Source organism: Sorex araneus, chromosome X, assembly GCF_027595985.1.
Source record: "Sorex araneus isolate mSorAra2 chromosome X, mSorAra2.pri, whole genome shotgun sequence".
Classification (NCBI taxonomy): domain Eukaryota; kingdom Metazoa; phylum Chordata; class Mammalia; order Eulipotyphla; family Soricidae; genus Sorex; species Sorex araneus.
In genome coordinates this window covers 59,110,658-59,137,777 of record NC_073313.1, presented here as the reverse complement: position 1 = coordinate 59,137,777, position 27,120 = coordinate 59,110,658, and the positions used below count along the sequence as shown (strand labels likewise).

Genomic DNA, 27,120 nt, shown 5'->3' with positions numbered 1-27,120 from the left:
CTACAGTGACGACGGCTGTTGTGGCGCCGACGACGGCGTCTCCATTAGAAGCAGCAGCAGGAACATCAGGAAAGCAGCGACAGCACCAGTGCCAAGAGCGGGCTTCTTTGGGGATGGTGCGACACCACCCCAGCACGGAACGTGGCCCAGGATGCGACCGCATGGCGGCAGCGGCAGCAAGTTCTGCGGAGAATCAGCAGGAAAGCAGTGGCCAGACACGAAGCTGGAACTTCAGCACATCAGCGACCGTAGATCTGTCGATCTCCTCGGCTTCTTCAGACTGGGCGGGCGGCACCCACAGGCAGTGGCTCCAAGGAAGAGGAGTGGCGGGGGCGGCAGGAGCGGCGGCAAAGATAGCCAAGGCAGTGTTACAGCTCAGTGTTACAGCTCCACGCCGCAGCTCCCCCGATGAGCCTCCTGGAGAAGCGGGTTCCAAAGACTAGGAGGGCGTCAGGACCGCCACTTATATAGGCAAGGGGGGCGTGGCTAGTCTCAGAGCTATGCAAATGAAGTTCCATGGGTCCCAGTTCTGATTGGTGGACTTATGCCCGACAATGATTGGCTGACCCACTTGTACGAGCATGCGCAATCACAGCGCATGTTTTGAACCGGGCCTCGACACCCTCAAAAGTTCTCATCGTTTTCCCTTCACTCTCCACAATTTATGCTCCTAGAGATACTGTCAGTAGAATGAGTAGAATACAGTAGAATGGCCGAACTGCTGTGTGACCTCTGAGTCTAATTATAATTGCCTAGCTGCCTCCTGCTGGGCTTTTAGCCTGGTCCCAGTTTTGTCATTAAAGGTCTCAAATGAAAATCCGCGTGTACATTTTCTTGTGCATACAGTGTGTCCTCGTATTGGACAGACATGAATGTCTTTGCCTGGTGCCACAGCCGGTAGTGCTCAGGGCTTACTTCTGACTCAGGAGTCACTCCTGGAGGGCTCAAGGGACTGTATGGGATGCTGAAGATAGAACCCAGGTTCCAAGGCAAACGCCCTATCTACTGGACCCTCTCTCCAGCCCTGCCCCCAGGTATATCTGAGATAGACACAAAACTTAGATTTATAAAATGGCCATTCACAAAATGACGAGTTATTTCAGGCCAAATTCTGAAAGGGCCTGAGTGTTGGCACAGGAGTCAAGGGGATGGTCTGGTCTGCTACGGAGCCTGCTTCCATCCCCAGTACTGGATGATGTCCCTGAGCAGGAAAAAAGGGACCCCTGAACACTAAGCCAAGAGTAGCCCCCCTGCTGAGAACCACCAGATGTGCTTCAGCCCCCCCCCCCCGCCCAGTTCACTGAGAAAAACATGTTTACCACCTTCAAGCTGTTTTGAAGATGAGTTCACAGAAAGTACAGATGGTCAGAGGACAAGCACCTAGGCTAACCTAGTCAGAGGCCAGGCAGTCGGAGGGAAAATCTAAGCAATAGAGGAGATGTAGCAAGAACTCACAGTAGGTAAAAACACAGAAACACCGACAACCCAGGCTAAGTAAAACATAAACTTTATGCCATAAGAGAGGATAATTCAGCGTTAGGAAGCTGGCCTTGTACATGACCATCGGGTTTTATCCCTGACTCCAGCATACGGTCACCCGAGCCCCACTCGGAATGATCGCTGAGCACAGAGCCAACAGAAACCCCCAAGCAACGCCGAATGTGGTCCATAAGCAAAAAAAAAATGAACTTCACCAATACACTCCTTTATAAAATATAAAATACTCAGAACAGGGCCCAGACTAACATATAGTCAGGGTCTGCAAGGGCCTCTCGCTGCCTTCCCAGCCGCAGCGCTGTCTGGCCACGCAGAACCCCATGCCGGCAAGCCTCCACACTTCACCATTAAGCGGGTAAGGTGCTACAGAAAGACTTTCATCCTTTCATCCTGTACGAAATCGAGCACTAGTTCTGACTGTTACTTGATTAATGAATGTGCTGCTGATTTGTGGTATGTCGCCGCGTCAGAAAGAGCCTGAAGCTGACTTACAAGCATAACATTGTTCGGTGAGACCGCGTGTACACGCTTTACTGCCTCCCTTGCTGAAAGGCCTGAATTTTATCCAAATGCAAACTTGTGCCCTGGCTCCCAAACAGAGATGAGGACGCCATGTGATGCTGTGCTCCCCCTGGGAAGCAGAGACAAGGAATCTATGCTGAATTGAAATGTTTTTTGTTAGAAATGTTTGTGACTGAAAAGTTGTATTTAAAGGCTGGATCGATAGTACAGCAGGCATGGTGCTCGCCATCGTGGTCTATGGGGTTAGATCCCAGGCACCACATATGGTCCCCGGAGTCCGTCAGGAGTCATCCCTGAGTTAGAAACCAGAAGAAAGCCCTGAGTTCAGTCAGATATGGCCACGAGGGGAAAAAAAAACGAAACTTTTTTTTAGTCAACCTAATGAACAAAACTGTACAGTTTGATGTTTTAATGCTATTTCCTTGATAATTAATAAAAGCTATTACCATTTGAGAGGTATTTCTCCAGTGAGTAGTCTGCTTATATATTTGTCTGTTTTCTGTTAAATGGTTTAACATTTTATTCCTAATCTGTGTAGTTCTTTATAAAATCTTGATGATAGGAACAGGAGTGATAGGACACTTGCCTTGCAGGCAGCTGACCCAGGTTTGATCTCAAGCGTCCCAAATGGTCCCCAGAGGCCACCCAAAGTGATTCCTTAGTGCAGAGCCAGAATATTTCAAGAACCACACTGGTTGTAGCAAAAAATCTTGAGATTAATTCCTTGTCTTTTTTATAAATTGGATTTAATGCCTACAAATCTGTTTTCTTTAAAACAATGTTAATAGTGATATTCATCAATATAAAACTCTCCAGGGGCTAGAGCAATAGCACAGCGAGTAGGGCATTTGCCTTGCATGCAGCCAGCCCAGGTTCGATTCCCAGCATCCTATATGGTCCCCTGAGCACCACCAGCGGTAATTCCTGAGGCAGAGCCAGGAGTGACCCTTGTGCATCGCCAGGTGTGACCCAAAAAGCAAATATATATATGATTATATATAATATATAATTTAATATATAATATAATTATATATGATTCTCCATTAATTATATAATATACTATATGTATATTATAATATAATTATATGTTTATATAATATATTATATGTTACAATGTAGTTATATAATATATAATATTATGTATGATTATATTATATTATAATTATATTATAATATAATTATATAATTATCCATTAATAGACTTCTTTTTTGGCTTTTGGGTCATAACAGGGGTCATGGTGAATAATGTTGCAAGGGAAGAAGCCCAGGCCCATCGTGTTCAGTGCATGTATTCCTCCCGCTTCAGCTATCCCATAGCCCATCAACATGAATATCAAGTTCAGTGAAGTGAAATCTATTTTTGTGCCTTGGTAATTTATTTTGGAAATTTTCCTATAAGATCATTTGTCCTGTCTTTTTATTTGAAATGTTCCTCATTTGTATCATTATTTCCTCTGGAAATGAATCTTGAGCATCACATAAATCAGGATTTTCTTTTGAGTGCTGTGCTCTATCGTCCTGTTACTATTTACTGAACACATGCTCCCATTTGCCCTTGCCGCCTCCTCTGTCAGAGGGTGCAGGTGGAAAGGTTGCTTCCTTTTTCTCTCCTGAGCCAGTGCCAGGGTGATTTAATTACTAGCTCTGAAAAAAGCTTGATCTTTGGTTTTTTTAATAAAAAAGTAATCTGCTGCTGCCTAAGAGATAGTGCATCGGGTAAGGCATTTGCCCTGATTGTGGCTGACCTAGGTTTGATCCCCGGCATTCCATATGGTCCCCCTAGCCTGCCCTGGGAGCAGAGTCAGGAGTAAGTGCTGAGCACTGCCAGGCGTTGCCCAAAAACAAAAAGAATTTTTTTTTCCTTTTTGGGTCACACCCGGCGATGCACAGGGGCTACTACTGGCTCTGCACTCAGGAATTACCTCTGGCGGTGCTCAGGGGACCATATGGGACGCTGGGAACCGAACCCAGGTTGGCCGCATGCAAGGCAAACGCCCTACCCTCTGTGTTATTGCTCCAGCCCCCCAAAGAAAAAAATTTAAGTGTCTTTGTCGTTGTTTTTAAAAAAAATCTCCACAATATTCATCTCTATACTTTTCCGTTTATATTTTAGGATCTATGTGTCCAACTTCACGAATATATTGTATTTGTATATAATTTAGGGATTAATTCAGGGAAGAGTTGTCTACGTGTAATGTCACACTTTCTCACAAGCATACTATCAATCTCCATTATCCTAGTGATTGTATCTTTCACTTAGGCTTTTTCATGAGCTATCTCCGCAATGATGTTGAATATTTTTTTACTAGGTTTACTCCTGGGGTCTTCTTATTTTTTCTTTTTGGGTCACACCCAGCGATTCTCAGGAGATACTCCTGGCTTTGCACTCAGGAATTGCTCCTGGCAGTGCTTGGGGGACCATATGGGATGCTGGGGATCGAACCCAGGTCGGCCGCGTGCAAGGCAAACGCCCTACCCGCTGTGCTATCGCTCCGGACCCTTTTTTGCCATTATTTCTCCTGTGAATTTCATCTCTTTTGTCTTGATCTTATTTCTTACTTGATGATTTATAGCATATAGGAATATTAATGATTTATTTCTGTCTCTTCTCTCTCCTTTGGTCATACTCAGCTGTGCTCATAGATTACTCCTTGATTTATCTTCAGGGATAACTCCTGGGTACCTCCTAGCAGGGCTTGAGAGATCCTATGTAATTCCGGGGGTTAATCTGGCTAACCCAGGTTGGCTACATGCAAGGCAAATGCCTTACCCTCTGGACTGGCTCTCTAAACAAATACTCATGATTTCTGTATGTTGAGCAATCTGCCTCCCTTGCCATATTTTTATTTTAATAAGTTAATGATTATTTACATTTTTCTCTCTTTTTTAAATTTTATTGAATCACCGTGAGATAGTTTTTTTTTTTTTTCAAGATGGCTCCGGTGGGTGGCCAACATCGCTGCCAACTCCATGCGCTCGCTTCGCCCCGCTGGTAGGCTGGTAGCGTTGTGGCCTCGAAAGCCCCCCCACAACGGTGCGACTCGCCCCGGTGCACTGGGGACAGACAGTCCGCCGCGCGCCCCTTCGCTGGAGGCGGAGGGGGTGGGGGAGTGGTCGCGCCTGGAAGGGGCTGCTCGCCCCCCTCCCCCCAGAGCTCCTCGAGGGGGTGAGCGCCGGGAAGGGGGAGAGCGCTGCAAAGGGTCTTGGTTCCCTTAGCCCCATGGTTCCGAGAAGCTGCTGCGGGGGGCGGAGGCTGTAACACTGGCGGGGCGTGGGACCCGACCCCCGAGAGGGCCACCGCCACCCCCCAGCCACCTTCCCCTCCGGGCCTTCCCAGCCGTCCTGGAGCCGGTCGCTGCGCACCGCTTTACAGGATAAAACTGTGGGGGTGGTCGTGGGAGAGCGTCAGCTATCCTGAGGGAAACTTGGCAGAGAAGGGGGTGGGGACCAGCTACTAGATGCTTCCATTAGTCTTTTGCCCTTATACCCAGGTCGTCCACCGATTTGCACATCAGGACCACCACGGACCTCCACCAGAGTTTCCTCTAGCTTCGCCAGTTCCCAGGAATAGTTGACCATCTTTCGGGTCCTAACACGTGCACTCCTGCTCCAACTCCCGGGAGTGGGGGGAGGCGGGGGGCGGCGAGACAGGCCGGTGGTGCGCCCTCCGAGAGCTGAAGAGGCCTAGGGATCCCACCTCGCCCGGCCACCCACCCGCCCCCCACGTGACCCCCGCCCTGAGCACGCCCTGACGGATGACAGGAGGGGAGAGGGAGGAGGACTGGGACAGCCGGAAACTTCACCTTCATTGTGCCAAGGGGGTTTTCGCAGAGCCCCTGGCTCGGGCACATGTTAGACTCTTTGGTCCATGTTTCAAGACAGGTCTGGTGGGTGGCCAGCATCGCCTCATGCATGAGTGAATATATTCCTGGATACATCATCATAGAGGGAAATATATATATGCCTCTCAGCCCAGCAAGCTACCGAGAGTATCATGCCCGCACCATAGAGCCTGGCAAGCTGGCAAGCTCCCCTCAGAGTATTTGATATGCCAAATACAGTAACAATAACAAGTCTCATTCTCCTGACCCCGAAAAGAGCCTCCAATCGTTGGGAAAACGGCGTAAGGGGAGGCTGCTAAGATCTGAGGGTTGGGACGAATGGAGACGTTACTGGTGCCCGCTCAAGTAAATCGATGAACAATGGGATGACAGTGATACAGTGATACAGTGAATGATTATTTGCAATATAGAGTTGTCACTGATGGTGGTTCCCGGGTGACTTATGTAAAGTGGGAAGTAGAGAAATGGTAACCTGGAGAAGGAAATCTGCTTGTTTCTTGCTATCCATCTCTGTCACCTTGGCAACAGCTGGGAGATCTAGGACTGGTGAACGTCTGCTAGGAGCCCCTGCACAGTACAGACTCTGTAGGGCAGCCGTCAAGCTGTGCTTGATGTTCACTTGTTCTGGAGCGCTCAGGGGACTATATGGAGTTCTGGGGCTAGAACCCAGGACTGCAGAGTGCAAGGCAAGCACCCTACCCCCTATACTATCTCTCTAGCCCCCTTTTATGTTTGTTTTGGTTTGGGGGTTATTTGTGTGTGTGTGTGTGTGTGTGTGTGGTCACACCCGGGAAGTGCTCAGAACTTGTTCCTGGATCTGAACTCAGGGATCCCACCTGCAGGGTCTCAAAGCACCATATGGGGTGCTGGGCATTGAACCAAGGTCAGTGGCATGCAAGGCAAATGCCTTTCTCTCTGGCCCCCATTTCTTCTTATCTCAGCTCTAGTAACATTAATATATTTAGGTTTGTTTTTGTGCCATACCAGGCAGTGCTCAGGACTTACTCCTGATTCTGCACTCAGGGATCACTTTTGGTTGGGTTTGGCAGGGGGACCATATGGGGTGCCAGGGATGGAACCCGGATCGGCCACCATACCTGCAGTATTATGGCTCTGGCAACATCAATATATTTCAATATTTCACATGCCTTTCAGATTTGATATATCATGGTTGTTTTTATAGTGTTCTCTTATGAATGAAAGGAACCTCAACTATATCTGTACCCACACACTCTTTGCTTAACTCCTATTGTCTATCCTGTAGTTTTGCTTAATCACAGTTCTCCAAAGTTTGCAGATTTCATTCATTTTTCCAGGTAATTAGCATTTGATGGTAGTGATCATTCATTATTTATTTCTCTCTATTTCATTGTTTGTTTTTTGTTAATTTCTACACTTATCTCTTTATTTCACGCCCTTTCTTTGACTTTTTCTGTTGTTTGCTCTTTTTTTAGCTTCCTAAACTAGAGGGTTGCTACTTCAGTTTCCTGATCTTGCCTTTGGAAATAGATGTCTATAAGACTATATATTTTCTTCCATGAACTACCAAAGCTGAATACCACACATTTTGATTTATATCAGTTTTTCTAAGATGCTCAGAATTTTCCTTTTTTGAGTGTGTTTTAAATATTTCTAAATCTGTGGGACAGCTTTTTTGGGTGATTTCTATTTTTATTGCATTGTGGCCAAAGAACATTTTGCGTAGACTGCTGTGTAATGTGTAGTTGAGTTTTAGAAATATTCTGTGGCTTGAAAAGATTTCTCTGTTGGGTATAGGCTTTTATATGAACATATATACATATTAACATATGTATAATGTCTATTTGTTTATAAATATATATTTGATTATTCTAATGTTTAATTATTCTGTATCATTACTCCTATTTTATCTGTTTAGTCTCTAAGTTTCTAAGAAGTCCGTTTAAATATCCTGTGTTTGTCAGTTTGGCCATTTTTTCCTTTAGTTTTTTTTTTCAGTTTAATGGATGGATGATAGACGGTATCATCCATGATATGTGAATGATATACCCATAGATGATGGAAAGATGTAGGTAAAATAGATGGACTGACCTATGAGAGATTGATATATAGATGACAAGAGAGATGGGGAATAGACACACAGACTAACTATGCTGGTAGTAGAGAGCAGATAGCACAGGAGTCACCAATGAAAATTCTATGTTGGGATTGTCAAGTTTTAATTCCTTAGCCTCCATAAACTAGGAAAACCATTTTATTTGTTTGTGCTTCTTTGTCTTCATCTGTAAAATAGGAATAATAGTAGCTTCTTCATAGGATTTTTGCAAACACTAATGTATTATAAGATACTTAGGGGGTCAGTGAGATAGTACAGAGCTTAGGATGCATGCCATGCCTGATATGTGGCCAGGCTTGGTTCTATCCCCCTATGCCACATAGTCCCCTGAGAATCAGTGGGTGCAGCCCTGAAGGCATGGCTCTGGGGATTCTTGAGCACTGCAAGGTGGCGTGGGTAATACCCAGCACTGCAGACCCAGAGCAGCACCATATCCTCCAGATCTACTTGGCCAAGAATCACCTGGAGGGGTCCCCAGGCCTCCTAAACACTACTTAAAAGAGCCCTCCCAGAAAAATACAAAATATATGGTGTATTTTTGGTGGTGTTTGCTATTATGTATGCAGTATTTAATGTAATTTTATTTTAGGCATCATTCAATATTTTTCATGTTTTAAGTATATTGTTTGTCAGTATAAAATTCTTCTAATTCTGTTGGCTTCAAACAGAATGTTTTAAGCTACCATTGTAATATATATTTTATTTGATTAGTATTGACTTGATTCTTTCCTCTATGTCCAAACTTTCCAAATCACTTAATGTTAGGTCTATCCATTGTTTGTTTTATTGCTGCAGTGATAACCTATTTTAATCAATTATTTCAACCTACTTAAATTAACACTTACTATGATTCTTGAAACATTTGGCCTTTGTGTTTTATTAAATATGTTGTTTCTGTTTGTCTCTCCTGCTGTACTTATTATTTTCCATTACTAGTATTAACATTTATTTCCATATTTCATATCAGGTTTTTTTACTGATCATTATTACATTTTAATGTACTTTTAAATTTATCTCTTTCTAAGAAGGATAAAGTTAGGGCTGGAGAGATGCCTTAATGGGCTCAGCATATGCCCTAAATGCTGGAGACCTTGACCCTGGCACCTCATCATCCTTTAAGCACCATTAGGAGTGGTTAAAGGAGCCTCTGAGCACCACCAGGTATGGTTCCCCAAACCCCCCCCCCAGTAAAGCAGCAACATAAGGCTAAAATTAATCCTCATCTCTAGCCTGCTTTAACCAAATATAAAAAAAACTTTCCAGCGGTGCTTATACTTATCTTAGAGTTATGAGACTTTGTACCCTACCCCTAGTACTGAGTTCGAATTTTCAGCATCGTCTGCCAATGTATTTGCTCAGTGCTGCTTTTTTTCTTTAGTTCCAAGATAGGTTTTGTTCTTGAAACGGTCTACCCACTAGTGGTCTTATAAGTAATGACTGTGCTTGTCTTTGCACAGAACAGCAACCACCAGTGTTAGGGTGGATGTGGGGAAAGGGACCCTCACTCACTGCTGGTGAGAATGCCGACTGGTCCAGCCCTTTTGAAAAACATGGACACTTCTCAAAAAACTTAGAATTGGTTCAGCAATTCCCCTTCCTGGCATTTACCCCAAGGTCTAAAAACTCTTCAGAGAAGATAATTTGAATTCTTATGTTCACTGCAACATCGTTCACAGTAGCCAGAATCTGGAAACAACCCAAGTGTTCAAGGACAGATGACTGGTAAAGGAAACTCAGGTACATATATACAATGGACCATAAAAAAGATTAAGCTATGAAATTTGTTGCCATGTTGATGGGTCTGGAGAGCATCATGCTGTGTGAAATTAGAAGGAAAAGGACAGACACAGAATAATCTCCTATATTTTGGATATAAAGAAACATAGTAGGGCTATAATAAAAGTGCAAAGTCAACAGAAACTGCGAACTGGTCTCCAGTAAAAAGCTAAACACAGGGGCCGGAGCGATAGCACAGCGGGTAGGGCGTTTGCCTTGCACGCGGCCGACCCGGGGGTTCGATCCTCGGCATCCCATATGGTCCCCCAAGCACCGCCAGGAGTAATTCCTGAGTGCAAAGCCAGGAGTAACCCCTGAGCATCGCTGGGTGTGACCCAAAAAGCAAAATAAATAAATAAATAAATAAATAAATAAAAGCTTAATTTAAAAAAAAAAAGCTAAACACAGAGGAAGGAAAAGGCTGATGCACGGATGGGGTGAACAATAGACAATGGTGTCAGAAAATGTTAGGCATGAAATCAAATCACCAATGGTATTGCAAACCATGGCATGTAATATGGAAGCTCTTGTAGGTTACATTTATTAAATCACTTTGATCTATAAAGTTGTCATAATTTTTTTGTTTTGGGGGTGCTACACCCAGCTATGCCCAGCAGTTACTCCTAGCTCTGCACTCAGGAATTACTCCTGGTGGTGTACCGAGGACCATAAGGGATGCCGGGGATCAAACCTGTCCAGCCGTGTGCAAGGCAAACACCCTATCCGCTATACTATTACTTCAGCGCTAACGTGTCTTTTTAAGACTTTGCTTGGGGGCTTGTAGAGAGAAGTCCAAGTATATGGCCCAAGATTGTTCCAGAGGTTCAGTATATTTTTCTTTTTGTATTAAAAATTTTATTGAATCACTGTGAGATAGACCCTTACAAAGTTGTTAATGATTAGGTTTCAGCCATACAGTGTTCCAACACCCATCCCTTCACCAGTGTACATTTCTCAGCACCAATGTCCCCAGTTTCCTTCCCATTACCCCACCCCACCCCAGTCTGCCTCTATGGCAGACACTTTTCTCCTCCCTCCCTCATTCTCTCCCTCTCTCTCTTTCTCCTTTTCTCTCTCTTTCTCTCTCTCCTTTTGGGCATTGTGTTTTGCAATAGAGATACTGAAAAGTTATTAGATATATCTCTTTACCTACTTTTAACACTCAGTTCTTGTCCAGCGTGATAATTTCTAGCTATTATTGTCATAGTGGTCCCTTCTCTATCTTACCTATCCTCTGCTCCACACAAAGTTGTGGTTGATTCCAACCATTGACCAGTCCTCCTAGCCCCTGTTTACCCTGGTTGTGGATATTAAACTTCTACTATATATATTATATATATATATCACAAATGAATGCTGTCATTCTATATTTCTGATTCATTCCACTCAGCATGATACTCTCCATGTCCATCCATTCATAGGCATATTTCATTATTTCATTTTTCCTAATAGCTGCATAGTATTCCATTGTATAGATGTTCCACAGTTTCTTTCTCCATTGTTCTGTTCTCAGGCACTCAGGTTGTTTCCAGAATCTGGCGAAGAATCTCCATTCCCAGCCCCGTTGAACAGAGTTCTCAGTCACAAAATTCCACATATCTGGGTTTTCCAGGGGTTCACTCGTGGGTGAGGCTCTGCCCAAGCATGTGGAGAGCAGCCGTGAGCATGGCAGTGGTTGAGTTCTGGAGGTTTTCGGCTGCCAGGGCTGGGATCCACTTTATATTTCTTGCTTAAATATTATCAAAGATTAAATGATCATATATTCGAGGGTGTGTGTCAGGATATTCAACCCTCTTCTATTGATCTGAAGGTCTGTTTTTATCCCAGTACCATGCTCTTTTAATTACTACCACTTTGTAGTGCAGTTTGAAGTTGGGGAATGTGATGCCTCCCATCTTCTTTTTCCCCAGGATTGCTTTAGTTATTGTGGGGTGTTTAGGAATTTCAAGAGTGTTTGATCAATTTCTTTGAAAAATGTCATGAGTATCCTTATAGGGACCACATTGCATCTATAAAATGTTTTGGGGAGTATTGCCATTTTGAGAATACTGATTCTCATGATCCATAAGCAGGGGATGTGTCTCCATTTCCTTACATCTTCTTTTATTTTTTGAAGTAGCAGCTTGTAGTTTTCTATGTACAGGTCCTTTACCTCCTTAATTAAACTAATTCTGATGTGAACAGGACTGTTTTTCATATCACTTTCTTCTCTTTCATTATTTACTTTTTTATTTTTTTATACAACTGGCAGTTTTATTTTTTTAATAAATTTTATTTTTTTAATAAATTTATTTATTTTTAATTAATGAATCACCATGAGGGTACAGTTATGGATTTATACACATCTGTGCTTATGCTTCCCCCATACAAAGTTCGGGAACCCATCCCTTCACCAGTGCCCATACTCCACCACCAGTAAACCCAGCATCCCTCCCATCCTCCCCAATCCCATCTCCCCCCACCCCACCCTGTCACTGTGGCAGGGCATTCCCTTCTGTTCTCTCCCTCTAATTAGCTGTTGTGGTTTGCAATAAAGGTGTTGAGTGGCCACTGTGCTCAGTCTATAGCCCTCATTCAGCCCGCAACTCCCTTCTCCCACATGGCCTTCGACTACATTATAGTTGGTGATCCCTTCTCTGAGTTGCCAGCCTCCTAGCCATGGAGTCAACCTCCTGGTAGTTGTTTCTACAATTCTTGGGTGTTAGTCTCCCACTCTGTTATTCTATATGCCATAGATGAGTGCAATCTTTCTATGTCTGTCTCTCTCTTTCTGACTCATTTCACTTAGCATGAAACTTTTCATGCCGATCCACTTAAATAAAAAATAAAAAAATTGTGAACTCCTTTTTTCTAACAGCTGCATAGTATTCCATTGTATAGATGTACCAAAGTTTCCTCAACCAGTCATCCGTTCTAGGGCATTCGGGTTTTTTCCAGATTCTGGCTAATGTAAACAGTGCTGCGATGAACATACATGTGCAGATGCCATTTCGATTATACTTTTTTGCCTCTCTGGGATATATTCCCAGCAGTGGTATTGCTGGGTCAAATGGGAGCTCAATTTCTAATTTTTTGAGAATCGTCCATATTGTTTTCCAGAAGGGCTGAACCAGTCGGCATTCCCACCAGCAGTGTAGAAGGGTCCCTTTCTCCCCACATCCTCTCCAACAGCGGTTGCTTTTGTTCTTTTGGATGTGTGCTAGTCTCTGTGGTGTGAGGTGGTATCTCATGGTTGTTTTGATCTGCATCTCTCTGATGATTAGTGATGTAGAGCACTTTTTCATGAGCCTTTTGGCCATTCGTATTTCTTCCTTGGTAAAGTTTCTGTTCATTTCTTCGCCCCATTTTTTGATGGGGTTGGATGTTTTCTTCTTGTAGAGTTCAACCAGTGCTTTATATACCATTGATATCAACCCCTTATCTGATGGGTATTGTGTAAATATCCTTTCCCATTCTGTGGATAGTCTTTGTATTCTGGTCACTGTATCTTTTGCGGTGCAGAAGCTTTTTAGTTTAATGTAGTCCCATTTGTTGATCTCTGTTTTTACTAGATTGCTTAGTTCTGTGTCACCTTTGAAGATACCTTTATCTTCAATATCGTGGAGGGTTTTGCCAACCTTGTCTTCAATGTACCTTATGGTTTGTGGTCTAATGTTGAGGTCTTTAATCCATTTTGATCTGACTTTTGTGCATGGTGTCAGGTCAAGGTCTACGCCCATTTTTTTGCATGTGGTTGTCCAGTTGTGCCAGCACCATTTGTTAAAGAGGCTTTCCTTGCTCCACTTCACATCTCTTGCTCCCTTATCAAAGATTAGATGATCATACATTTGGGGTTGTGTGTAAGGGTACCCAAAAATCCATGGCCTTCATATATGCAAACAATGAGGCAGAGGAAAGGGACATAAAAAAAGCAATCCCATTCACAATCGTGCCCCAGAAAATCAAGTACCTCGGAATCAGCTTAACCAAGGAAGTAAAAGACCTCTACAAAGAAAACTACAAAACGCTACTCCATGAAATCAAAGAGGACATGAGGAAATGGAAACATGTACCCTGCTCGTGGATAGGGAGAATCAATGTTGTCAAAATGGCAATACTCCCCAAAGCATTATACAGATTCAACACGATCCCTATAAGTATACCCATGACATTCTTCAAAGAAATGGATCAAGCAATCTTAAAATTCATATGGAACAACAAACGTCCAAGGATAGCTAAAACAATTCTTGGGGAAAAGACGATGGGAGGCATCACCCTCCCCAACCTCAATCTTTACTACAAAGCAGTAACGATTAAAACAGCATGGTACTGGAACAAAGGCAGAGCCGTAGACTATTTACTTTTTTTAAAAGGAATCACTGTGAGATACAGTTACAGAATTATAATCTTTCATGATTACGTTTCAGTCATACAATGATCAAGCACCCATCCCTCTACCAGTGTCCATTTTCCACCACCAATGTTCCCAGTATCCCTTCCGCCACCCCCACCCTTTCCCACCCCCTGCCTCTGTGGTAGGCACATTCCCTCTTATTCTCTCTCTCCTTTTGGGTCTTATGGTTTGCAATACAGGTACTAAATGTCCATTATTTGCATATAGGATAGCCATAGACTTTTGGGTATTGATTTTGTAACCTGCCACTTTACTATACAAATCTGTTGTTTGAAGCTTCTTGGTAGAGGTTTAGGGTTCTCTAAGTATAGTATCATATCATCTGCAAATAGTGAGAGTCAAGGACATTTTTCAAGGACCTTTGATCTTTTTGTCATACCATCACTGAGCATGTGACTCCAGTCCTAAAGGCATAGATGGTCACTGACGCTCCAGAGTGGTGTGCAAATCCTTGGCAAGGCATCCTACTGCCAGTGCAATTGAGAGTAGCAAGAAATTAGGACCCTCCATCTTCCAACCATCAGGAAATGGTTTCCACCCGCAATTGGAATGAGTTCCAAAGAGGATACCGAGTTTCAGGGTGAGACCACAGCTGGCAGAAGTCTCCGTTGCAGCCCCTGGGGACCTTGAGCAGAGAATCAGCACACACTCTTAATCTGGGAGGTTGGGAGGAAATCACTGTGTGATGCTCTGTGTGCCAAAGGTCATGTAAAGGTGTTACAGAGAGTAGAAATTAATACACTTTTTGTAGTAAGTTTAGTGGAAGTAAATATTAATACACACGTTGTAGAGAGTTTAGTGGTGGCCACCCCAAAGAAACATTCATATGGAATCTGTGTTTGTTGATCTGCAAATAGGGTCCTTTTTATTATTTAATCACTGTGAGATCAAGCATTACAAAATTATTCATGATTATGTTCACATGAACATATACAATGTTCCAGCACCCATCCCTCCACCAGTGTAATTTCCCAGCACCAGTGTCCCCAGTTTCCCTCTCACCCCTTCAAGCCACGCTCCACCCCAACCTGCCTCTTTTTCAGGCACCTCTCCTCTCTCTCTCGCTCTCTCTCTCTTTATCTTTCTCTCTCATTTTAGGCATTATGTTTTGCAATACAGCTGCTGAAATGTTAGCATGTATATCCCTTTACCTGCTTTCAACACTCAGTTCTTGTCCAGAGTGATCAGGAAATAGGGTCTCTATAGGTGTAATTTCATTACAAATTTCAAGATGCCATCTCTCCAGATTAGGGAAACCTTAAAGCAAATGATGGGAGGAAGATTAATACACAACCCCAGGACCAGGGATATACACAGACACATAGCCAGAAGAAGTAGAGAAAGGTCTGGACAGACCTGGGGGAAGGGTGGATCATATGGTGGATCAGACCGTTCTGCAGTGCTTCTCTTTCTGCTGGGGACAGAGGGAGAGCACGATGTGACTGGCAGATGTCAAAGACCTGTCAGAGAGGAGGAGGGTGTGGGGAAGAGGGACAGCAGTGTCACATGGTCCTGTAACCTCCACAGAGAGCTGCCCAGGGAACACATCCCTGTGGCACCTGAGCCACCCACCTTCAGAAGGATTGGCACCAGGGTCCCTCACCTTCATGGCTCTTCTTGAATCCTGAGAGGGACCAAAACCCTTTGCGGTTTTATCCTCCTTCCCTTACAGAGAGGCCCCCAAAATTAGTCTGCTTTGGGTCTCACAAACCATGGATCCACCAGGACCATGTCTAAACCACCCACTGGGGAATGCACAGGGACCCTACGAGCAGCCAGCTGTGGCCAGTAGAATTCCAAAGTGGCCCCAAAGACCAAGCTGTCCAGGCTTCTTGTCCTTCTTCTTAATGCAGCCTCAACCTTGACCTGCAGATACTGGAACGACATTCTAGCAGCTCTTAACAGCTCACGTTTGCATCAGGAAAATGACACTTGCCTCCCCCTTGAAGACAATTCAAGAACTGAGACAATTTAAATTGCCTCAAGAACAGTCAGTGTGTGTCCCTCTCCTGCCCGGCACACAAAGCAGGAACCTAGTTCAAAGAGGTCGCAGTTCTCCTGAGTGCCACCCTTGTCCTTCTAAAATGGCACCTCTGAAAATCGTGGGATTTCTCTTCACATGGCATGCATCACTCTAGGAATAGCATGCATCTCTCAAGTACCAACAAGGTCCTTGTCATTTGAGCTAGTGTCCGGCTTTGTTATCTTTGAAAGGCCCCAAATCCCCAACCCTGTCCAGGCCTGTACTTTGGACAGACCTCTAGGTCCTGAGTTGGAGATTTATCCTCAGGATGACAACCAAGTCCCAGGGGCCCTCTAAGTCCTGCCCTAGCGGCCAAGAAGAAAGGAAGTGGGAGATTCACAGCAGGGAAGGGTGTCCGTGAGAAGGAAATTCTCCCAGACAGGAGGGACCACGTGGCAGTGAACAGGAGGCCTCTGACAGTCAGCAGGAAAATATTCCCACAGCCATTGGAGGGAGCTGAATGTGGTCAGGGGCTTTCATAAACCTCCAGACTTTGGGGTGGGAGGTGTGTGCTGGCAGAACCTCAGGCGCAGCTGGGGGTACTGGCGGCGGGGGGGTGCTCGGGCGAGATCCTGCAGCTTCTGAACCCATGGCAGTGGGTCTTCTTGACAGATCCTGACTTAGGAGTGTCTTCTTCGATCGATGACTGGTCGTTGATGCATCGTGCTGGAGTCCTAGGCCAGAGTCTATTTCTTGGCTCCTCTCCTCTCTGAACAGAGCACTGATGTCACCTGGTCTGCTGAGGCAACCCTCCCCCCACCCCCGCCACACCCTCTCCTCCTTGTCTACTGCCAGCCAGCTGGAATTCCCTAGCCTGCTCTTAGCTCTTTCTGCAACCTCAGAAACAACCTCAGGATTCACTCGCTGCTTTCATTTGACTTCCACTCCCGCTACCTGGGGACTGCCTGGGGACCCTCTTTTCACTCTTTCGCCAGGCGCTAGGAGTTTGAGAAACACTGATATGGTTGACCTCCACCCCAATTGGGCTGGGCTGCTCCATGGGTCCTGCTGTTATGTCACATCTTTCCTGTGGTTCTGGTGGTCTTGAAAAGTGGCACTGCTGTGGGCTCCATTACCCAGGCTCCAACGCCTGCAGTTTCCTTGCACGGGTATAAGAAGTGATGTAGAATTGGGGCCCCAAGTTCTGACAGGCAACAACTAGGTGGGGAAATGTACCTACCCTCCTTACCCCCAGCATGAGACACGTGCTTGAACATGGTGCCCAGCCCCTGCTCCGAATGTGGCAGCTCTCAAGCTCAGCCATTCCTCGGTTCCTCCTTCCTGCATGGATTCTTTCCACCCTTTGCTCCTTGGGCCAACAGCTGAATCAGAGCATATCAAGAGAAGACCATTCTGGGGGGGGGTGACTGGCCATGTGGGGTTCCCCAGACCCCCCCAGACCCACAGTCTCCACAACAGCATCGAACCCAGACTTATCAAAACAGGAGGCACTGCCACCTCTCTGCTTTTGGGGGGGGGGGTCAAAGAGGAAAGCTATGGGTACAGAGGGTGGTGACTGACAATTGGCCTCAGGCCAAGCTATTAGGAAGGGGGGCAAATCTTCAGCTAGAAGGTCTTGTTCTAGAAGCACCATTTGTCAGAGCTTCCTCACCAGGACACCCCCCACGCCCTTCTCCCTACTGGCAGCACAATGTTGAGCTGGGGACGAAGCTCGTTAATTCTTGGACAGCCTTGGAACCAGGCTAGTTTGCAAAAGGGCAAGGTGGCTTGCATCGATTTCTAGAGCAAAGCTTAAAGCCTGGTCAGAGTTGGCACAGGACGTGGGCACACCTCTAGGGAATGTACGTGCGCGCTTCCACCCCAGGGAGGTGCGTTTGCAACCCCAGGTGGGTAGGCATGTTGACCACAGTGAGAAGCAGCAGTACATCGTATGTGGCAGCCCCGCGCCGCGCTGCACGTCAGCTGAGCAGTCTGCTGTTGCCGTGGTGAATCGGCATTATGCTGTGACCTTGATTCCGAGCAGAAATGTACGCTGCCTTGACCATGATTACACAAAATGTGTTGTCTAGGAAACAGCACACTTCCGAGAACAGGAAGGGCTAGATCACTCTTGGCTTTGACTGCGAGCTACAGAGTTACCTTGTAAGCAGAGGGCCTCGGGATGGGGGGCTGGGATTAGTATTTGTGTGTGACATGATGGGAGGGGTCGGAGGTGGGGGAGGCGGGAGAGAGGCCTAAGACGCTAAGAGAGAGGCCTGTTTAGCCCCTTTCTCCTCTGCTGGGAAGCTGCCGGGGAGCAGTGGGCAGGCTTCTGGCCTCCTTCCGACTCTCCATCACATGATGCAATGCCAGAGCTGGGCACTGTTGGCCCCCATAGTGGGTGCCGGGCTCCATGTGTGGAACTCTCTCCCACACTCTCACACAGCGCCCCACACCAAGAGCTGACTGGCATAAGAGTAGATGATGATGGGGGCGAGAGGGAGTGATAAGACATCGGGGAGGGCGCTTGCTTTGCACACAGCCCACCCAAGTTCGATCCCCAGCATCCCATTGGGCCCCCGAGCACCTCCAGGAGTGATTCCTGAGTGCAGAGCCAGGAGGAACCCTTGAGCACTGCCAGGTGTGACCCCCAAACTAAAAAAAGAGTAGATGATTGGGACTCAAGTATGCGGGGTCGTGAAAGTCGCCTGGACACAGGAATCCACATAAGGGATCCCACAGGCCTGTGGCCACTGCCTTCCCCAATGGCCTAAGACTTCCCACCCATGGGGTCCCTGTCCTGCATCCATGTGCCCAGGCAGTAGCCCAGGTGAGGAGCACATCCCGCCCCCTGCCACAGTCTCTGTTCCTCCCTCAGGAGGAGTGGGAGTTTCTAGAATAAGCGTTTGAGCAGGAGCCAGAGAAAGCCCTGAGGTAGTAGGCAAGGGAAGGAGAGTGAGCTCATGTTGAAGGAGTTGAGTGCTCCAGAAAGTCCAGAAATGAGGTAGAATTCTCCTGCCCCAAATTTCAGCACCCGGGGCTGGAGCAATAGCAGAGCGGGTAGGGCGTTTTCCTTGCGCACGGCCCACCCAGGTTCGATTCCCAGAATCCCATATGGTCCCCTGAGCACTGCCAGGGGTGATTCCTGAGTGCAGAGCCAGGAGTGACCCCTGTGCATTGCCGGATGTGACCCAAAAATAAAAATAAAATAAAATAAAATAAATACCAAATTTCAACACCAGAACTCCCCACATGATCATCATTCCAGAGAGAAAGATGGGCAGGGATAAAAAGGTATCACCTGACACCAGTGAGAGTGGGGATATAGGGAAAAGGAACCCTCACTCGCTACTGTGGGAGTGTGTGGTCCAGCCCTTATGGATGAGATGCTCAAACTCCCATCTGACCCAGTCATGCTAACCCCAATACACAAAACATTAGAAATGTAGCATCACACTCTGTCCGTGGCATTGCCGGTGCCATAGCCAGAATGTGGAAACAACCTATGTCCAGTGACAGACCAACGGGCAAATTAGCTGCAGCACATCCATACACCAAAGCCCTGTGCGGCCAGAAAGGTGAGTTTGTGCGATTTGCTGCAACCAGGGGCACCAGAGGATGACAGCATGAGTGAAGCAAGTCAGAGAGAAGAATGACAAACTCCAGAGGTTCTAATTTATCTGTGGCGTGAGGTCACTGCACATTAGAACCATGAGTTAATGCAAGTGGAAGCATGTGACCCAAAATGCAATAAGTAAACTTTTTTTAAAAAACGGTTTTTTTTTAAGTTTTTTAAAAAATCTTTTTTTATAAAATCTTTTTTTAAAAAAAAGTTTACTTGATTTAGATTCTGTGGTGGCCAATACTGTTTGTGGTTCCTCGGACACCTACTTTCAACACCATGCCCACTGCCCGAGAGGTAGAAAGTTCTCATCAGTTTTCTAAAGAGGCAGGGTGGGGTCTCTGATGTCAGCACGGGTCAAATGCCAGCTGCCTCCCCGAGTCTGCACTGTGTGCTTGCTTCTGAGGGTCCCTTCAGCCCAGGAACCCCTTCTTTTTCCTATCCGGTTCCTTTCATGCTTCCCCATACCTCTCCTTTCCTTTTGCTTTCTTGGAAACCCGTTTTTTCAACCCTGCGCCTCTTTCCACTTCCTCTGGAATTTCTAGGCAGCTCGGGTGGGGATTCTGGCTCAAGTGTCCCTCTGTTGTTGCTTCTCCCCTGCAATTTCTTCTCTTCTAATCTCTGTTCTTGGTGTGGCACCCTGGAGGGCACAGGCTCCTCGTTAAGAGTCGGGGTTCCCAGCCCCAATGCCTCAGCAGGGTGCCTCTGTGCCAGGTGAAGCCTGAAGCTCCTCGAATCGACTCAGCAGCCTCTTTCCTCGCTGTCATGACTTTGGCAGGGGTGTGGGACTGAATGCTGGCTGGCTTGTCCTCAGGGTGGCTGCTGTCCTCGATGGTGCTTGGCCCTTCGAAGCTGTGTTTGAAGTGAGGCCAAGCACCAGGCTTCCGCAGGGCTGGCAAAGACCAGCGCCCAACGCCCAGGCTGAATTTACCATCAGGATCTGATAGCTTTTGCAGGCAGCTCAAATTGGACACCCCACAGGGCACCCCAGCTCTCTGCTGCTGCTTGAAGGCCGCAGGAAGGGGGTGCTTGTACCAAATAAGACCAGGGAGGGTCGCTGGGTGTCTCGCATGAGGATGCAGTCAGTATGTCAATGAAATGTCGCAAGAGGCCTCTGGAAGAGTTTCCAGTTACACTGGGAGGCAGCCCTGCTAGCCTTCAAGGGCCCGAGGGAGCTGGAGACAGCAGATGACCCATGACCCCAAGCACAGGGCCTGGCAGATGGGCAGCCAGCCCTGGCCTCTGGCCCCCTCCCTGGGCCAGCTGGGAGCTTCCTGAAGCAGTGCCCAGGCCCCAACATTGCAGATCTTCTCACCCACTTGGAAGAAGTTCAAGGGAATGTGGCCCAGAGTAACCCCAAGAGGCAGGCAAAGCAGTCCCGAACGAAGGCAGTTGACAGGCGCCCCAAAAGGACGCAGCGGAGAAAGAGGCTCAGAACCAGCCCAGAAGGAGTGGCAAGAGAGGGTTCTGGCAGGAGCAGGAAAGGTACCAGGGACTCCCACCACCTCAGCCTCACAAGGGACCTGCCCCCCCCAAACCACTACCCCAGCCCCTTGGGGGTCTGAACCCCAAACCAACTACCCCAACCTCACAGGGGGCCTGCCTCCCGAAAACCCACCACCCCAGCACCACAGGGGGCCTGCCTCCCAATAACCCACCACCCCAGCACCACAGGGGGCCTGCCCCCCAAACCCACTACCCCAGCCCCACAGGGTACCTGACTCCCAAACCCGCTAACTTGGCACCACAGGGGGCTTGCCCCCCCAAACTCACTACCCTAGAAGCACAGGTGCCTCCCGAAAACTATTACCCCAGCCACATAGGGTGCCTTCCCACCAAACCCACTAACCCAGCAGTACAGGGAGCCTGCCCCCCAAACTCACTACCCCAACCCCACAGGGGCTCTGTCCCCCAAACCCATCAGCCCAGCCCTACGTGGGAACTGAACCCCAAACCCACTAGTCCAGCCCCACGGGGGGGGGCCTGAACCTCAAACCCACTACCCCAGCACTACAGCGGGACTGCTCCCCTATACCCACTACCCCAACCCCACAGGAGGTCTGACCCCCTAAACCTATTACCCCAGCCCCACAGGAGACCTGCCCCGCCAAACCCAAACCCCAGTACCACAGGGTGCCTGCCTCCATAAACCCACTACCCCAGCAACACAGGGGGCCTGCCCACCAAACACTACCCCTGCCCCATGTGGGCCTGCCCCCCAAACACTACCCCAGCCTCACAGAGGGCCTGTCTCCCCCAACCCCCTACTCCAACCCCACAGGGGGCCTGAGTCCCCAAACCCCCTACCCCAGCCCCACAGGGACCTGCCTCTTGAAACCCACTACCCCAGCCCCACAGGAAGCCTGAACCCCTAAATCCACTACCCAAACTCCACGGGAAACCTCTACCCCTAAAAATTCACTGTCCCAGTCCACAGGGGGCTGGACATATGAACCACTCCCTACTCCAGCCCCATAATGGGGCTGACCCCCAAACCACTGAGTTCCACAGCTCCACAGGTGTCTTGTCCCCCCAAATTCTCACTGCCCCAGCCCCACAGGGGTCTGCCCTCCAACCACTCACTGCCCCCATCCCACAGGGAGCCTGTATCCCAGAACCACTCACTGGCCCAGCATCTCAAAGCCCAGCAATGAATGACACATGACCTGCAGGGTCCTGGGGCAATGGAACCATCACAGTCTGGGGCAGCATCAGGTCCACAGACAAGAAAGACTCCTGATGCATCCAGGCCCTCCAGACACCGCACGTTTGTCTTGTGCCAACTGGAGCACAGAGAGAACCAGCCACAGCTCATCTGGTGGGCATGGGGCTCTCCCGTCTGCCACAGCCCCTCTGAGCCCCCAGAAACCCCCCTGTGCTTCAAAGGTACCCTGGCTGGAGTTGGCAGTGAATGCCCAGTGCAAAACTCGGACGGCTAATGCAGCTGCCAGGATCCCAGATGGTGAGAGTGACAACAGAGCCAATGGCAGGCGGATGCACCCCAAGGCAGAGCTGCCCCCACTTCAAGACCCCTGGAGCTCTAGAAATCCAGCTTGGTCACCCAAGTGCATTCCCAGAAGCCAGACGGAGTCCCATGTGGGGCAGGCTGCTACCCCAGGGACAGGTAGGTGCCCACCATACAAGCCATTGGCAGGGGCAGCCGGGCCAGGACTTGGGCACTGGTAGCATGTGCCCCAGACTTCCGCAAAGGCTGTCCATTCACTGTCCTCTCGACCGACAGGAAGCCCAGCATAGGGGGAGTGACACCCGAGGGCACAAATAGGACACCCAAAGGGGAACAAGAAGAGCCTTGGAAGGCTGTGCACCCTGAGGTCCGCACCGGAAGCTGGGGCGCTGAGCATGGCCTCTCTGGCTTCAGTGTGCTCTGACTCCTGAGGACGCCTGCATGAGGGGAGGGCAGAGAGGGGCACACCTGGGACTGTGAGGCTCACGTCAGAGGGAGCAGCATTGGAGAAGCCCCCTGGCCACATCACATGCGGACCACACACACCCACCGTGTGCCACACAAATGAGTCTCACTCACCCTGTACATCACACACACAAATCACACTCACCCTGTCCATCACCCTAAATCACACTCAACCTCTCACACACACTCACATGTGCACAAGCCCTGGCTCCCTGCTTCAGGCAGGCTGTGTTCTGCCCCCACACCCCATGGGAGCACCCGTCGGCCAGGCTGAGTCCCCAACAGATTTAAGCCATAGAAAGGCAAGGGGCCTCCAACCTGAGACATGCCCCTGCTCAACAGGACCCTCTAATTTCTATCCCAGGCAGGAGTTCTAGGCCATGCACATGGACACCCCTAAACTGCAGGGTCATGGGGAGTTCTGGCAGTGACAAGGCAGAGGCCTCACTCATTCCCAAAGGTGGTGCAGGCTCCAGGACTGGCCCATGGACACTCCAGGTAGTGTCTCTGCTCCTGCTGCACTGGGCCGGCCCAAGCCCGAGCCCCGTCCCATCTCCAGCCAGGTCAGGTGCTCTCATTCTGGCAGACAGGGAGGCTGGCGGGCACCCTGGCAGCACTACATCCCCACCGACATCATAAACTGACAGCATTGGGGGCGCTGTTCTTGGCTGAAGCCCGACCCTACCCCAGGTGGGGTCTCAGGAGGTGAAACCATGGGGTTTCACCTGTGCCCAACTGCTTCTCCATCCCACGGTGCCGAGCTGATTCCCCCCATTTCCAACACCATCGATGAGACGGGGACCCCAGAGACCGTATAGGGGCCACACCCAGCGGCTGCTTGGCATTATCTCTGAGCACCCCTGCCGGAAGTGGCAAGAGCTGCCCTGCTCAGGAGGGCGGGTGCTTTTGCCCCTTCACCCAGAAACTCCAGATCTCCTAATACCGTCAGTTCCCCCAACAGCACCGTCACTGCTGTGGCCCAGGGCTGACAGTGCGGGAGTTTAGGTGCATGCCTTGGATGCGCCAACCTGGGTTCGATCCCTGGCACCACCAGGGGCAGCCCAAGAGCTCCCAAGTACTGTCAGGTGGTCTGGACTGCTCAGACCCTTGGCAGCACGCAGACTGCTTGGCTGAGTCTCTGGGAAGGGCCACAGGGCCTACTGAGCACTGCGTGGGGGCCCCCACCCCAAATACTTGCCATTGAGGATCCATTTCAGAGCTGCCAGGTCTCATCCCATCTTCCTCACCAACAGTGCTGCAGTCAGCGCCTGCCCTCGGCTCCCGTCCCTTAACCCTGGTACCACTGCCCTCCTCCCAAGCCTACCACACCAGGACCACCCTCACCCATTCTCAACCACCCAATCCACAGGGCCATTCCAAGGAACCCCCTCATTTCACTTGCCTGGAAACCAGTGTGGAAGGCACAAGCCTCTGCTGGCTGTCCCGAGGCCCCACTCCCATCCCACAGTCCTCTCGACTGCCCCGAGGCGAGACCAGCTGAAACAGTCGACAAGTTTATTGAGCAAAACTAGCTCTGAAAACTGCGGTAACAGGAAGAGAGAAAGCAGCGTACAGTAACAGCACATGACCCCCAACAAGGTGTCTTCAGGTGAGCCTCACCCCTGCCCCACATCCAGTCTCCTCGTCGGGGCCCCACAGTGAAACTTTTGCAGAAACAGTGGATGCTGCATGTCCACTCACTGCTGAGCGTGGCCCAGTCCTACGGCCAGGAAAGTCATGCGGTGGAAAACACAGCAGGGGACACTCAGAGTGAAAATGAGTGACCCCAGGGTGGTACGCAGCACAGACCATTGTCTCCAGGGACTGGGCTCAGGCGTTCCGCATGTGAGCTGCGAACTGTCGGGGAAGAACGAGCACACCTCCACCAGCACCCCCACTGCGAGCTCTATCTCCGAGGGCAGCAGTGGGACCCACATGCTGCATGACGTCTGCTGGGTGTGGCTGCCCCAAGGTCCCACACACCCCACGGGGTTCTGCACAAACTGTGGCTATGGGGCCATGGTTACTTTTAGGGGGTCTCTCCTAGATTGGCAGATTCAGGGGCAGAGGGACTTCCAAATAAAGAATGCCTGAACCGAGGGATAGTGAGGGGGCTCTTGCTAGGGCACAGGCAGGGAGATCCTGCAGACAGCCCAACATCCCAGACAGACATCTTTAGGGTTCCTCACAGAGGAGAGGGGCTCCTGGGTGTGCTGCCCAAGTGAGGGGGTGGGGCTGAGATTGGGTGCAGTGCCGCCAGAAGTGGGCAATACAGAGACACCTCTAAAGGGCTGAGGGTGGTGATCAGGCCCCATGCCACCCTGGCCTGGCACTGGGAGCCTCGGGACCTACTTGTTGGCTGGGCCATGTGGCTGGCTCTGCTGCCCAGCCTGGCTCCCCAACTGCCCAGCCTGGCAGTCCTGGGCACCAATGTCAGGTTCCTTGCTTGCACCCTCCTCCTTACCCTCCTGGCCTTCTGCCCAGACCGTGCTCTCAGGCTCACTGACCACCTGGCCCAGAGTGGCCATGGGAGCACTCTCCTCTCTCCCAGCAGAGTGGGCTCCAGGCGCCATCTCAGCACCATGGCCAGGGCCAGCAACCGCCCCCTGGACTCCTTCACTGACTTGGCCGGCTCTGCAGACTACGGGGGCAGCTTCTGGGCTCACAGGTTCAGCCTTCCAGGCCTCGGTCTCGCGGATGAGCTGCAGTATGTCCATGAAGCCCGGCGGCTTCCGCTCCAGCCGCAGCCGCGTCAGCTTCTTCCGCAGCATGTCGTTGGGGCGCGCCTGCATCAGCACCTGCCGCGCCCGCATCTGGTTGACCACGGCAGGGTTGATGGCACCCTTCTCCAGGGCAATCTGCAGCAGGCCTTCCAGACGCATCACGTAGGCAAACAGAGTCTCTTGAGACCTCTGTGCGCAGGTTACAAACTTCAGCCGGGCAGTGACCTGGGGGTCCTGGCTCCCAAACACCTGCACCAGGGCCACCAGGCAGTCCTGGACATCGATGTGGGGGTTTCTGCCCAGGAGATCGAACACCACGTCGAGCGCGGGGCCGCCCAGGCTCTCGAGCAGCCGTCGACGCCTCTCCTTCTCTGGCACATCGCGCCACAGGAACATCATGTCATTGGCATGGTGCAGCCAGCTCTCGAATGCTTCATTATAGCCATCGGCCTCCTGCAGCCCGGAGAAGGTTCTCAGCTCCTGGTAGGCTGAGCTCTCCAGCATTGGCTGCAGGACCTGACGCCACTGCTGCGTCCAGGCTTCCTCCTGCCCTGCTCCTGCCCTGCCTGTCACTCCAGCCTCCCCAGCTGTGCCTGCCTCCTCAGCTGTGACCACCTCCCCAGCCACTGCAGCCACGTCTGGGGAGCCCGCCTCACCTGCTGCTCCACTGTCACCAGCAGCTCCTTCCTCATATGACACCTCATCACCTCCAGCTCCCTCCTCACCTCCATGACCCTCCTCAACCAGATCTCTGGGGGCCACCTCCCCAGCCCCAAACACCTCTCCTGCCTCACTGGCACCGGCCTCAGCTGCAGCCTCCTGCTCACCAGAAGCTGCGGCTTCACTTGGAAATTGGGCAGCCGTTTCTGCCCGGCCATCAGCCCCTTCCTCCCCAGTCTCACCAGCCAAGGAGTGCCCCTGAGCACCTGGGAGGCTGCCTCCCTCCTGAGACTCCAAATCAGGTGTCTGGGAAGGGACTATCACACTCCAGGGCCCTCCCTTGCCCTGGATCTGCTGGGGGATCAGAGCCCGGTTTAAACACTCAGCAAACTCCACCAAGGCAATCTTGGCACTGATCTCCTTTCGGTAGACTTTACCCAGCACCCGGTATCTGCCCAGGGGTTTCAGGGCAGCATGCAGTGTCTCCTGGAACTCTAGATCCTCGCAGTCTTCAGGGATGCCCATGATGAGCATCGAACGCTGCTCATTGACGCTCAGCCAGCGGCACCAGTCGCTCAGAATCGCCAAAGGCTGCAT

The 27,120-nt window shown here is 49.5% G+C and overlaps 1 protein-coding gene across 1 annotated transcript; it reads right to left on the bottom strand.

The window, feature by feature from the left end:
* LOC129399730 (paraneoplastic antigen Ma6F-like) lies at positions 1 to 27,120 on the bottom strand. Its single transcript, XM_055121089.1, has 2 exons — positions 25,807 to 27,120; positions 1 to 183 (listed from the first exon to the last, which is right to left on the bottom strand). Exons 1-2 carry the CDS (start codon positions 27,118 to 27,120, stop codon positions 1 to 3), a joined length of 1,497 nt encoding a protein of 498 aa, XP_054977064.1.